The sequence below is a fragment of the Fundulus heteroclitus genome, chromosome 8 (assembly GCF_011125445.2).
Source record: "Fundulus heteroclitus isolate FHET01 chromosome 8, MU-UCD_Fhet_4.1, whole genome shotgun sequence".
NCBI lineage: Eukaryota > Metazoa > Chordata > Actinopteri > Cyprinodontiformes > Fundulidae > Fundulus > Fundulus heteroclitus.
The window spans coordinates 31,035,026-31,049,376 of NC_046368.1; the positions used below are offsets into that span (position 1 = coordinate 31,035,026).

The 14,351-nt window shown below is 44.5% G+C and overlaps 1 protein-coding gene across 4 annotated transcripts in view; it reads left to right on the forward strand.

The window, feature by feature from the left end:
- Window positions 1-14,351, forward strand: part of grk3 (G protein-coupled receptor kinase 3) — a 122,817-nt gene that overhangs the window by 76,695 nt on the left and 31,771 nt on the right. For all 4 annotated transcript variants that reach the window (XM_036140564.1, XM_036140563.1, XM_036140567.1 and 1 more), the window contains exons 3-9: window positions 5,706-5,779; window positions 5,890-5,991; window positions 10,377-10,451; window positions 11,566-11,627; window positions 11,722-11,773; window positions 12,596-12,687; window positions 12,786-12,885. In XM_036140564.1, coding sequence (XP_035996457.1) covers window positions 5,706-5,779; window positions 5,890-5,991; window positions 10,377-10,451; window positions 11,566-11,627; window positions 11,722-11,773; window positions 12,596-12,687; window positions 12,786-12,885 — 557 coding nt within the window. The remainder of the gene's footprint in view (window positions 1-5,705; window positions 5,780-5,889; window positions 5,992-10,376; window positions 10,452-11,565; window positions 11,628-11,721; window positions 11,774-12,595; window positions 12,688-12,785; window positions 12,886-14,351) is intronic.

The following is a 14,351-nucleotide window of genomic DNA, read 5'->3' on the forward strand; positions in this document are numbered from 1 at the left end:
CGTGTTTTCCGGGGTAATTTCATTGATTAAAATGTCAGGGTTTTAAATTGTCTGGCGTGATATATGAAAAATGACTGCCTTTGTTTTGACGGCCTCCACGAGCTGCTGCCCAATGGATGGCTCAGAACAAACGGTGGCAAAGTGGGTGGCGGAGCGGGTGGAGTGGCGACGCATGCAGATAGACTGAGCACGTGTTGTGCTCCAGCATTGCAGCTGATGTTTACAAAAACCAAGTGTAGCTTCTGAGAATGAATCACAAAATAAATTTCCTTCATGCCATCCCAGTCGCAACAAATGGGTGGCGGAGTGGTCGGGGAGTGCCTCCTGACACTCGCATCCTATCATCCACCCTCCCCTAAAGCTCGACCACACCCCTCACTCGCCTTCTCCTTCCCTAAAAGAAAGTTACTTTTTATATATACACATTCATCAGGCACAATGACTTTTAGGGTGCAATTTTAAGAAGGTACAGCAATTTCAACTTTCTTGTAAGATCATGTAATGGCAAAAATAAATCTTAAAGGTATATCGACGTCTTTTAATTCTGCAATGGGCCATTTTCTTCCACTCAGCCACTGAGAAAGACCTCAGTCCACACCTTTGCAGTCGGAGGAGTGGCCACTAAGCATCTGCTCATGCAGCCGCTCTGTTTTGGACTCCACAGTGGCAATGCTCACAAAAAATTTTCATGATCAATGAAAAAAGTACCATGTCTGTGTTGAAATGCTCCTTATTTCCTTGATTGGCATATAAGCTAAACTATATAAATGTGGAAAACAAAAACTTGTCTTTCACAAAGCTACAGAACAAGACTTTTAGCCACCTACCATATAAAAAACAAAACAAAACCCACAAGCGTTTTATAAAAATAGGAAATAATCTATGTCCTGTAAGGAGTCACAGGGACTATGGGAAGGGTAAAGTCACCATCCAGCTCAGGATTGGTGTCAACAATTTGATCCCATTAGCAGTCTAATTTTGCTAATACCTGACTCTAATCGGATAAAGCCACAGGAGAAGGAAGAACAAGAACACTGGGGGGAGTCTGCTTTAGCTACAGCCAAGATTAAAAGTACACCTCTGGATTTCAGGGTATTTCATGTCAGAGCGTCAGAGGTCCTCACGACGTCTCACATTGGAGATATTAAGCAGAATGAGCAGCAGCACAGGGAATGTTGAACCGTGTCCTTTCAATGGCGAAGACTCAGGCTAAATGCAGGCGCAGCTTGCATGTTCAGCTCATGATTGTTGAGCAATAGCGCTTAGTACAGACCTTCTGTTTGACCCTATTAGTCTCTGAACAGTATTAAGGAACTTTGGCCCGCTCTTCTGTACTAGGTTGCGTTAGTTTATCCAGTATTGTAGGTGTGTTCGTCTCTCGTAATGGGCCACAATGACATATCTGTTGAAATCAGGTCTGGATTTTTAACACACTGAAGTGTGCTGAAACTGTTTGGGCTTGAGAGCCTAGAGTACGGTGACATTTCCTCCTTTCAACTGAGTTTGCACCATTCTTAGTTCATGGTCTTGTTCTTGTTCTCATTCTCCTGCTGAGTAACCCCTGCTGCCTTTGCCTCTGTCATGTGTGGACTATGGCCAGGTGTCTCTCCTCTGGTCCTGTCTGTCCACACTACATTGTTCTGAAGAGTGGTTTAACAGGTGCCATCTAGCATTGTGTCTTCTCAGGCTCTCTGCATTATTCCAGACAAGCAGTATTGCAGTTTTCAAACGGGCTTTTATGCACTTGAAACTGTAACAGTTTACGTGAAAGGAGGTTTTCGAAATGATAATTCTATAAGCACTGCTGGATGGAAGAACATCCTCACTGAGTTTGTCAGGCGTCTTTGGGTAGATCAGAGCTCGGTGCAGGAGGTACATGACGGCATTATCCACCCCGATGGCAGGCTGGGAGTCGAACTGCAGTGGATCCAACAAAGATGGTGGAGGAGCAACCTCTTGAGGATCTTGGTCAGATGTGAGGTCAGAGCTACCGTCCAGTACCTGCTGTTGTCTTCAGCACTGGTACCAAACAGGAGGTCTTCCATAGCTGTGGTACTTCCCCCACAGGGGAGACTGGACTCAGTAAGGAGCTGATTATTTTCCACTGAATAAACATTTCTGACTCAGTCCCTGTGCCACTGCTGGTCTTTCACCATCGCCTGGTGGGGTTATCTAATGTTGCCCAAAGACTTGAACTGTTTTCCCTTGTTGATGCGCCTGAATCTCCCCACTATGGGACAGTAAAGGATTATTGTCTGCATTATCTGTGTGGATCAGAGATTAGCTGATTAGGATTGAGAAGGGTTTACTGATGCTTGTGAACGCATCTTGGTCCTAATCAGGAGCTGGTAAACAGTGTTGATAATGAAGTAGGCCTGTCATAATAACACCTTTTGTTTCTAAAACTTATGGTGGTAAATCATATTGTCATTTGGAGACCTTTCCCAACTAATATGATAATGGCGTAATAACGCAAGTATATCCTCAACCTACTGGCTCAGACAAATTAAGCGGTGGCGTTATTTGGTTTAAATCCAGAAAACTCCCACCCTGCAGAGGTTGTGTTTGGCTTTGACATCAATTTAATTTTTTGGCCCTTGTTGGCTTATTGCATTATATTTTTATGTTTTACACTATGTTTTTGCTCTATTTGTTAGTAAATGATGCACTGTGCTGTATATTTACCATAAGCAGACCATGTGACTGAAGGTACGGTATTGCACATGCGCAGATTGAGTAAACAAGGGGAAGCAATGGAACTTAGTGAGTCAGCAACATCCAGAAGAAGAGCAGAAAGAAAGGGGTTAACTAACCCTAACCCTGTAGATCAGGTTTGTGTTGGACTAAGCCAACTGTCACTTCACTGCGAGGCATTGCAAGACGGTCTCCTGGCTCCTGCAGTAGCTGCATCAATTGTCGCCATCCTGCTTTCTGGTAGTTCCTCAGTACTGCCAGCAGATGGCGCAACATTGTTTGTCTGCTGATGTCTCTCGGTGCAAAGTCCTTTTCAGGCTTAAAAAGGACTAAATAAGCACTATCAGGATGAACACTTGGCATATATTGTTTTATCTGGATGGATCTATGTTCTTTTGTGTTTTCCTTTTATGGTTTTATGACTAGGCTCCTTTAAACCAAAGTACAACAGTCTTAAGTCTCCAACAAGCCCCTTTCTTCTGATTTTCAGGGACAAATGCACCACAACCAGCATGTACTACATTTGCTGTCTTTGTCCACGAATAAAGGCTTCCTGACGGACATCCGTCTGACACCTGAACGACCGGCCCCAGGACTGAACTAAAAACCATTACTGAACACCCCCTTTAAATGAAAGATTTAAACTTCATTTTGCATGTTGTGACTTCTGGTGTCTGTTGGTTTTCTATTCCTCTACTACGTACACCCTTTGGGAAATTATTTGGCATATAGATAAGTGTTCTAACCAAACAAACACAATGAATATGGTGGCCTTGGACTGGTGTCGTTTGGACGACGATGGTAGAAAACTGCTGGGAAGGTAGATGACATTGTCTTTGCCTCCTGAGTTTGTGTTGTTTGACACATAGAGGCTCCAGAACAGCAAACTGCCCTTCCCGCTGTTCTCCAAGTGGAGTCCATCCCTTATGTGTGTGTTGGGTGAGCAGCACCTGCTGCATCTCTCCCTCATCAGTCCTTAGGACTTCATTTCAGGACACAGTGAGAATGGGTTGGTTGCTTTAATGTCCCGTCCCATAAAAGCGGCGCCATGTACAGTGTGCCTCTCAGTTCATTAAGCCTCTCTGTTTATTTCCCTCCCTCCCTCCCTCCAAAGTGTATCTTTATTATGACCACATCGGGAGCCATGAAACATCTCTCGCGCAGCTTTTAGACTGCAGTTAGACGATGGCCGTAATATTCAACCAGGCCTCCTGGCGGGCACCATGATCGTTTTAACATCTCATCTGTGTCTTCACGCCGTTGTTCAGAACACAGCCCATAGCAACAGAAGCAATTACCATGGCAACAGTGGGTCTCATCTCTGTAGGCAACGTGGAAGAGTTTTTATTTCCTATCTCCTCTGAAGCGGCTCATGGTGTTGCTGTGGATGTGACGGCCTGCGGTGGCACAGTCGTCCTTGGTTAGACCGTTGGAGACGGCAACGTTCTTTTTACATGAACTTGTTTAACCGTCACGTCTTTATGTGACTGTGTAAACCATAATGAAGTGTAGCTGCTCCTTTTAGAGAAGCCATGGATCGGATTTTGAGACCATCCTTTTCAGCGGATGTTTGTGCGAGCAGTTTAGACTGCTGGTGATGTTTCATTCCATCCGATGGTCTTTACTGCTGTTGCAGCTCGAGGATGCACTGACGGCATTTCATGAATGACCAAATGATTAATGTCTTGTAGTTATTTCATGCCTGTCTGTTGGAGATGACCCAGGGAAGACTGTTTTTGGCTCTTCTATATAAAATGGATTTTCCGCAGAGGCTGAATGTGCCCTTTTGGAAATACACTTACATGTAGTTATAAATGTGTCTAGAAATTCTACATAAAGTAGAACGTTTTTCTTTTTGGCTTATTTCTCAAAATCTAACTATATGGTGATTGATTAAGCTCTTAGCATTTGCTCAAGTGTGGCATCAAAAGGTCAAATAAAATGGAAACAATACAGACAATAATTGATTTCCTTCTGTAATACTGGATGGTAATTGTTCTGTAATGGCCCTGAATGCAGCATTTGTTTGTGCTGACACTAAACACGCCATTGGGACCAGTCACAGAAAAGGCTGCTTCCTTCCTTTGTGCCTTTCCTCTCTGCACCATCCCTCACACATTCTGTAATGCTGCTGTTTCTTCCAACAAAGAAGATGCAGCCTGTGCGTATATATCGCTATTATTGATGGGAGCAGTGGTGTTGACATAGCATTGGGAGTGGTGTTTATGCCGATACACGGTTCCTGGACTGTCTGGGAGAGGATCGAATTTGATTCAAGTATTTTAATGCTCTGAGTTAATCTGTTGTATCCGTAAAATCGTGTTTGTCTTCTAACCGTCCATCCAGCTGTCACTCTGTCCATCCATTCCACCACTGTCTGTCCATCTGCTTTACCGTACATCATCACTGTTGGTTTTGCAGATTTCATATTGGAATACTGACTGTTGTGGAAATAAACCATCATATTCAATAAACTGGAATTCCAATGAGGCTTTTTTTTGTCAGAATAAAAGTCAAATGTGAGGAAAGTAGATTCTCTGAGGTGTGTTCATTGGAGAGGTAATGAGGTTTGAGCTAACAGTCGACTTCTTCCACTTGGACCTCCAAAGTGTCCCTGCTGTCTATACAAACACTAGTTTCTAAACCTTAGTAGGTCCTTCGTACAGAGAAGCTTGCTCTTGTTCTTGCACACCTTTTTTTTAATTAACATCGTATATTGATTGGGACAGCAGCTGTGACCAGGCAAGGCCCAAAGCAGCTTGGGATTGGTCACTCAGGAAGCATTTTACTCTCATTGATATTGAAAGTGCTCCACTTGTAACTGAATCAACACAAAAAAAAATTTTTTCTGGGTCTGACGCGCTCCCTTGAACAGTAATGAGGAGCTATGATGATCAGATGAGGTGTCTGTAGAAGTATTATCCACATATTCTTAATGATAATAGAGAGCAGTTTTCTATCAGTTGTCAGTGAACTGTCTCTCACCATTCTGTGTTGCTTGTTTCTCTCAGGCTTCCTGCTGTTTAAGGACTTCTGTATGAACGAGATCGACGAGGCTGTGCCTCAGCTCAAGTTCTACGAACAAGTAAGTTGGACGTGTTTGTGTGTGCGAGGCATTAGGCCCTCTAATCCAGCTCAGCCGGCTTTAGCCCTCCCAGGAAGCCCCGTGAGCCCCGGGTCCTGTTTCTGTTTCAGATCAAGGAGTACGAGAAGCTGGACTCTGAGCAGGAGCGCCTGAGTTGCAGCCGGCAGATTTATGACGTCTACATCATGAAGGAGCTGCTGTCCTGTTCACATGTGAGGATACACCCCTTAGTCAGACACCGCGTCACTGGTTCACCCAGGTTCAGGCACATGCTGAGAGTAGACACCTGCTGCTGATCAGGCGGCCGGGCGCCTGATCTCTGGCTCCCTCAGCATCCCGCTGATTGGCTCCCCATCAATTACAAATCTCAAGTTACAGCAGAAAAATCCAAAGCTCTTTCTAGTATATTATAAATATCTCACCATTATGGATGTCAATCAGCTGCTTAGGCTGGATGCTGCACAGGAATGATTCATTAATACTCGGATCAGTGTCCCTGTTGCTGCTAATTTACTTTTAAATCGGACATGCCGCTTTGACAGTTAGGAGCCAGACTGCTCCGTTTGATTTGACATCTATAAAATAATATGCCACGGTCAGTATTCCCGTTTCTGCTCCAAAGCACATGCTGCTGAAGAGCAGGAGGAGTCAGATAAGGAGGTGGTCAAGCAATGACGTTCTTGGAAGTGTGTCCGTTTTTACTGTTCGGTTTGTTTTGGTCCTGATTTTCAGGCTTTAATTTTGTTAATTTCTGATCCGTTAGGCTGCAGTAAAACATCTGAGCTAAAACTGCATGGACTGTCCAACAATGCAACAGCAAGCATATGGAAGGGTGGTGGTTTGGTGCACAGACATGGTGTATCGGATTTCATTTGCAGCAAGTCGTTCCAAGCAGCACGTGACCTGGTCGACGCGTTCAGTTAGGAAGTCTCAGTGAGGTTACCCCCCTGACATCACCTGCCACTGCTGCCAGGGATGGTTGCCAGGTAGACGAGCCCCATCCGTGCAGTTAGTCCCACCGTGCTTCCACCCGCACTGCAGCCCACATCCCTGACATGCTAGTATGAGCTGAGAGTTGGAAAGGATTCAGTTGTTCACAAGGAGATCTTTGCACTAGTTAGGACTTGCATGTATGTCAGAGCTGCATACACTACCACCGTGCTGGGATACCACACTGCAAAAACGGAACTTGAAATAAGTAAAATGTTCTTAAAATTAGCGTATTTGTCCTTGATTTGAGCAGGTAAATAAGATGATTTGCCAATGGAATATGATTTTTGCACTTAAAATAGGAACAACTCATCTCCATCATCCTATTTCAAGTGCAGGATGTCTAGTTATCTTATTTTAGGGGTGAAAATACTATATTTTTTTATGTTTTTGTGTTGGCTACTTGACTCAATAATGAGACCCAGCAGCGTGGCGGTCATAGAGATGACCTGCTGATTTACTTTTCTATGCATACGCAGCATTGGGGGCAGCAGATATGACCGGGCCCATCGTCACTCTGCTTGTCAATCATTCATGGCTGTTCTGCTGGAGGGTGGAGTTGGGTTCTAGGTCCTGGTTGGATGTATGGCATTACTTGGAACGTTATTAAAAAAAAACATGCGTCCGGCTTGTATGTGAAACAAGTTTTAAAAGCCTAAATGTCTGGATCCTACTGTCTGGATCTCTACATTGAGCTTTTCCAGCCTCTTGACGCTTGGACTTGTCATTCCTGTGTTTTACTTTGCCTTGGCAGCTAAACTTGCTTGTTCAAAATTGGAAACGGGGAACAATTAATTGAATAAAAAAAAATTTCTGTTTTTAAAAAGATCTGTTTTAATGCATTGGGTTGAAAGTGTAAAAGAGTTTTTTAAATTCATAATAACCTTGAATTATGAAGATTAACCATGCCGTTGCTAAGCTGCAGCAACCAGAAACTAAATCCATGACTCTTTTATGCTTGTTAGAAATGCACTGCTTCAAAAAAATAAAGGAGTTTAATATCAGATGAGATAAGCTGGAGTATCAATCTGGTCAGGTCAGTGCCAGAGAGGGTTGTTGATCAGTATCGGCTGTTCTGGTCTTAATGAATTTAGCAGCTGCTCTGAAGGCAGAACAAGAAGACGAGCCCAGAGCCAGGAATGGTTCTGCAGGTGGAGGCCACAAATATTTTCCCCCCTCATTTTATTTTCCAGCTGCTTTTCAGTCGTTCTGCATTTGACCAGACTCAGTGTTGCCACTGGTACCTTGAGGCGATACCTGGACCCTCCAGAGATTGCACAGGCAGTCCAACTCTACCAGGATGCTACATCAACAGGGCCATTCCCAGAAGGTTTGCTGGGTGTCCCCGTACGGTGCCAAGAACATGGAGGAGATCCCAGGAGACAAGCGGTTACTCTAGGAGAGCTGGACAGGGCTGTTGGAGGTCCTATTAGCAGGACCGGTACCTGCTCCTCTGTGCAAGGACGAACAAGATGAGTTCTGCCATTGCTCTACAGCACGACCTCCAGAAGACCCCTGGCTCTGAACATCTATGACCCAACCCTTAGAAACATGGTACATGAGGGGGTTTCAGAGCCTGTCCTTTTCTAGTAGGCCCTGTGCTCACTGCCCGGCACCATGGAGCTTGATTGGCATTTGCCACAGAACACCAGAACGGGTTCTGCACTGTCGCCCTGTTCTTTTCACAGATGAGAGTCGTGATGAGATTCGTTCCTCCTGGTGCATGATGATGACCGACCTCATGCGGCAATAATATACAGGCAGTTCATGGAGGATGGAAGACTGATAGCATCGACACAAAGCCACCAGAACATCTGTGGGACTTCATGTTTAGTTCCATCAGACCCACCAGGTTGCACCTCAGACTGTCCAGGAGCTCAGTGATGGCCTGGTCAGGAATCTGGGAGGAGGTACCCCAGGACACCGGCCGCCATCTTATGCCACGTTGTCAGGCCTACAAGCACAGACTACTGTGGACCATTCTGAGTTGCTGCAACGACATTTCAGATAATAGGACCAGCCTCCTGCAGCAGCTTTTCAGTTTCATTATCTGAATGACTTTGCATTCAGCCCTCTGTGGGCTGATCATTTTCATCAAATGAGGTGGCATCCTTTGTTCTTAACACTCCGATTCCATGTTAGTATGGAAACCACCATCATTTTCAATTGAGATCTGATGTTTTCAAAGTGATTCTGTACATTTTTATTTGAATCTCTTCTCTGACGAGTTAGCTTCCATATTAAACTGATTGCTAAATGCATTGCTTGTTTCATAGAAGGAAAGTATTGTTTGCACGGCATAATTTTTCAGCTGTATGACATTATATTTCTTTTTTTTACCTGAGGTAAACCTGAGGGATGCGTAGATTTTGCTTGTGTCCTCTTCAGAAAGCAGCGATGCCACACAATCAAAACATGCAGAGATGTTCAGCTGATGTTGCTCCTTTCAGCATTAGAACCTGATTAAATGGGATGCTGCAGTCACTCAAGCATCTCAGTCAACGTTTGCCTCATTTTTATTGGCATTTTCGAGTTTTCAGGAATTGGCCTAAATGTTGTTGGGAGTTAGGAGGAATATCTTAAAGCCAAATCCAGCTGCTGCTTCACTTTCCCTCTGGGCTGTGTCCTTGAGATAGTCGCTTCAGCTGAATAAATCCAGGATGTGCTGTTGCAGAGGCTTTCATTCAGTCAGTTTGCAGCGCATATCAGTCCTCTTTATTTTACGTTTCCAGGTTAGTAGACTTAACTTTGCAGGCATGACGGGCATAACAACATACAGCATGTAGCAAAAATATTCATGCTTCCTGAACCTTTTCACTTCCTGTTTGAAACCAAACTTCAGTGGATTTTATCAGGAGATTATGTGATAAAATCAACACAAAGTGGTAGATTACTGTGAAGAAGATGGAAAAGGAAGGAATTGTTTCAAAATTTTTTTTAGAAGGAAGAATCTGAAAGGCGCGGCGTGCCCACATATTCCGCCACCCTGGGCCAATACTTTGTAGAACCACATTTCCCAGCGTTTAACATCAGAGTGAAAGTTTTTAATCCAAGATAGCTCCAGGCCAGTCGGGTTGAACAGAAAGCCTCTGTAGACATCAGCTGTCAAGCGTTGCCAGATTCTCCAGTGGATTTAGAGTTGTGCTCGGACTCGACCGGCCAGGCACACGTATCCGCTTTGATCTGAACGGCATTGTGGCTCTGGGTGCGTTGTTGACGTCGTCGTCCTGCTGAAAGGTGAACTTCAACCCCTGTCTAACCAGTTTTGTTCGAGGATCCTGGTTCGATTACCTCCATCCGTCTTACTCTAAGCTCTGAGCGATCCCCATCCCTGCTGAAGAGAAGTAACCATGCTCGTAGCCAATAATAAATCAGAAAGCAGAGCGATGTCTTCCAACAAGTACGCCGTCGCTCTCGTCTGGAACTGTCCAGTCTTCCATGCTGTAGAAGTTGTGCTGGGTGCCCTCCCAGCTGCCTGTGTTGGAGCTTCCCTGCAGCAGCAGTAGAAACATGTCAGCCCAGGGGACACGCGTCTTTGCACGGAGGAAGCGGAACTGAAACTACTGCTCAAGCTGCATCTTTAAATGACCTTTTGCTTTGTTCGCAGCCATTTTCCAAGAAGGCAGTGGACCATGTGCAGAGTCATCTGGCTAAGAAACAGGTCCCGCCAACTCTCTTCCAGGTAAAACACAACTCCATCACATGTGAGTGTTTGTGCTTTGGCAGCATGTTGCATGCATCTGTAAACCTGGTGGAAGACGTGTCATGGGTTGGCTCAACGTTTCACCACATTTATCTCCAAGGGACAGTTTATATTGGTGTTAAATAGGCTTAAAAACATGAAGCAGGTCTGAAATCAAGTCACTATTCACAGATAGAAACACATGAAGGACACCCGTTCACTGGGAGATCATGTCACCACAGAGAGGGCCCCAGGGGAGACTGGTCATCTCCTAGCGGAGAGGCGGCAACGCTAACCACCTTCCCATCATGCAACGCTGCCAGTGGCTGCTGAAGCTTCCTTATTCAAAGGAGAAGGAGTTCAGGCCACAGAGACCTGGGCATGTTGACACATATGAGTCTTGTAGCTGATCTTATGCCATTTAGCTCTTGGCTTCTGTTCCAGCTTCTGTTTCTCTTTATTCACCTGACGGCGGCGCAGCTGTGAAGGTCACGGGATTCAGTTGGAAATCTGATTTTGGACGTCAACAAGTTCAGGCCTAATCAATAGGCTGCTTTGAAACAGACTCTGGTGTCCGTGGAGCTCCTTTCACCTGCGTCAACTTTTCTACTGAGACCAGCGTTTTCATCCGCCTGCTGTTCTTAAAAAGCTTAAAAAGCCTTGAATTGAACTGATTGGATCTTCTCGTTTGCAGCTTTGTTATGCAGTAGTGTTTTTAGTCCAGCGCTAGCCAGACAAAAGTTAGCCTGCATCTTGTTAAATCTTGTTTTCTTTAGTTTTTAGCCCACAGCCTGGCTATTACTGGGTTCGCTCAGGTATCCCCGGTGACTCATTTAACTCAAAAATACACCATCGACCTGCCCAATATCTCCTGCAATATTACTGTAGATTTATGTCATAAATTCAGCTGGAATTTAGACACCGGAGCCCGTTTATCTAAACAGATGTTTCAAAATGTCTGCAGTTCACGTTTAATGAGCAAACCTCTGGTTCAGCTAGAACCGAAGCCTTCATTTCAGCACAGGAGATGCATTTGTGTGCGCGTGCAAAGACTCTTTCTCTCAAAGCATGTGAGGTGGCAGGAGCTGACCCTCTGTGTGTGTCCCTCCTGCAGCCATACATAGTGGAGATCTGTGACAGCTTGAGAGGGAATATCTTCCAGAAGTTCATTGAAAGGTGAGCTGGCAAAATTAAAGAAGGGGAAAAATGCTCCGATGGTTCTCTGTGTCTGTGGAGTCACATTCTTCTCCCCGTTCTGTTCTGTCCTTAGTGACAAGTTTACTCGGTTTTGCCAGTGGAAGAACGTGGAGCTCAACATCCATGTGAGTACAAGCTTGGGATATGGGTTTTACACATTTTGTTTGAGCGATGGTTAGAGATGGCGTCACAAAAGGTGTTTATACACATTGAATTTTTTCACATTTCCTCACAACAACCACAGATGGCTGTGGATTTTATTCCGGGTTTAGGTCATAGACCGACCCATACTGGAGCAGAATGAAAATGATTCTTGGTTTTGAACAGTTTTGCAAATAAAATCTGAAAAGTGTGGTGTGCATGTGTATTCATGAGCCAACGCTGTGTAGAGCCACCAAATGTTATGGGGGATGTCTCTGGCAGGTTTGAGCAGCTAGAGCCTGAAACGTCTTTATGAAACAAATCAGGGTTAGCTCATCCACTCCGAGTAGCTTCCCTCTTCGCTTATCATTCTTTATTTTACTTTATTTCCTAGTAATTCATTCAAGGATGTCAAAGTAAAGGGGGTTGAATACACTTGTGCACTTGTTGGATTTTTTTTATAGCATTCTTTTATCATTTTTCGTAATCGTGGGAACATGAGAGGAGATATTAGCAATTTTTTAACTTCCTCTAAATGCACAAGTAATTCTTCCTGTTGTTTCTGATTGTTTCAACACAACAGCCGCAAAGACATGATCAGCGTAGAACGTGCTTTGGAGTTCAGGTCAGGTTTCAATGCGCTGATATTTGCAGCGCAGAGCCCAGTGATACGCTGGTGTCTGGTCCGGTTCAGATCAATGTTCTTGTTACCAGATACAGACAATTTAGAGTAGAAAAACAGCATACAAGGATGTTCTATGTTTCATGTGCCGTTGTTATTAACCCTCTCCTGTGTTCTCCCTCAGCTGACCATGAATGACTTCAGCGTGCATCGGATCATCGGCAGGGGAGGCTTTGGGGAGGTGTACGGCTGCAGGAAGGCCGACACAGGGAAGATGTAAGCAAAGAGAGACAATGCTAACACCCTGAGACAATCATGTGGTGCGGCCCGGTGGGGGTTCTGTTGTAACGTGTGCAAGGTTTTCTCGATTTCAGGTATGCCATGAAGTGCTTGGACAAGAAGAGGATCAAAATGAAGCAGGGCGAGACTCTGGCGCTCAATGAGAGAATCATGCTGTCATTAGTCAGCACAGGGGTGAGTCTTGATGCCAGCTGTCAGAGCTGGCTTAACGTGGGTTTTATTCAAGCTTCGGTCATTTGAATGCCAGGAACAAATTTTGCACAGCTAGCTCTACCAGCTGTCTGAGTTCATCTGGGCTACGTTTGAACACAGCCTGCTCTGTGTTGGGAGTCTCGAATGTTTCCACCTCTGACCTGTCATTCTGTGAAGTGTGATTTAATGCTGGGGTTTCTCTGATCTCCTCCTGTGCTTGGCTGGTTAGACACATTCCTGCAGTTTGTGACGCTAACATCTAATTCATAACTCCGTTTTCACACAGACGTCCAGCCTACGTAACAGCTTCGCCCTGTTTTGACATGAACGCTGCTGCTTCTTTGGGTAGTTTAGATGCACAGATCTAGACATCAAAGTTGGCGCATGTTTAGATCTTTGACCTTGGGTGAGAAGCAACTCTATGCAAAATACACCACTGGCCTTGTATTTACCCAGTATGAGCAACTTCAGGAATTTGAATGGAGAGATTAGTGGTGCTGCAGCAACATTCTGACCTGCCAATGCAGTCTAGAAGCAATGTTGCTGTATTTGGCAACAGCTAACTCAAGCTGTACAGCCAGACTCTTTTGTCAATAATAAAAAGAGTCATCCATCATGATTGTTGTTTTTTTTACAGAGCAGTAAAGATGAGTGAATTTTCTAAAGGTGTAATAATGTAAGCAGCTGTAATCCCTGATGGGTAAAATGCTCTCTCACCTAAAGAGTCTCACAGCAGGCTGTGTCCTGTGTGCTCCTGCTAACGACACTGATATTTACAGTGAAGAGTGAAACGGCTCACTTCCTGCCAGGGAGCCAGTTGGTGTTTTTATGTTAATATCCTTAGAGACTGGACTCACATCATGACACATCATGAGATGTTGTTTTACTCATCCATCATGACTTTTAAGCAAAATAGTTCAGCCTATTAGTAGTTTTAAAGTTGGAAATGTTTCTGCGGTCATGTTAGTATTAAAATAATTAAATTCACGGAAGTTCATTTTTTTTAACCGCAACACCCTCAGCCGACACTCTGATAGCGTGAGCTGCCCATTACGTGACATTAATGTGTTTATTCAAATGCAGAGTGTATAACTGAATTTGTGATTACTCTGAACTTTGGTTTTAACGTCCAGTGTGAGCAGTGGTGCTGAAAGCTGCCCATTTGTAACTGAATCAGACAGGAAACCTGTTAATGCCAGCTCTGAATAGCACCTATAAGGAGCCAGCTGTATCGTAGTTAGAGTTGAAAGCAGTGTTGGCTGCATTCTGTCATTGTTGGCACGGTTTTGGGTTCCCTCCTTAAATGACAGGAAAGCGGTCCCCTGACTTTCCTCGCTTTGTTATTTCACTCCTCCCATTTAAGGGTTACAGCTAACTCCTCGGGCTGTAAGGTGTTCATTGTGTTCATCAGAAAGATGGCAGCTCATATTTGCCAACAGCACTTTAGC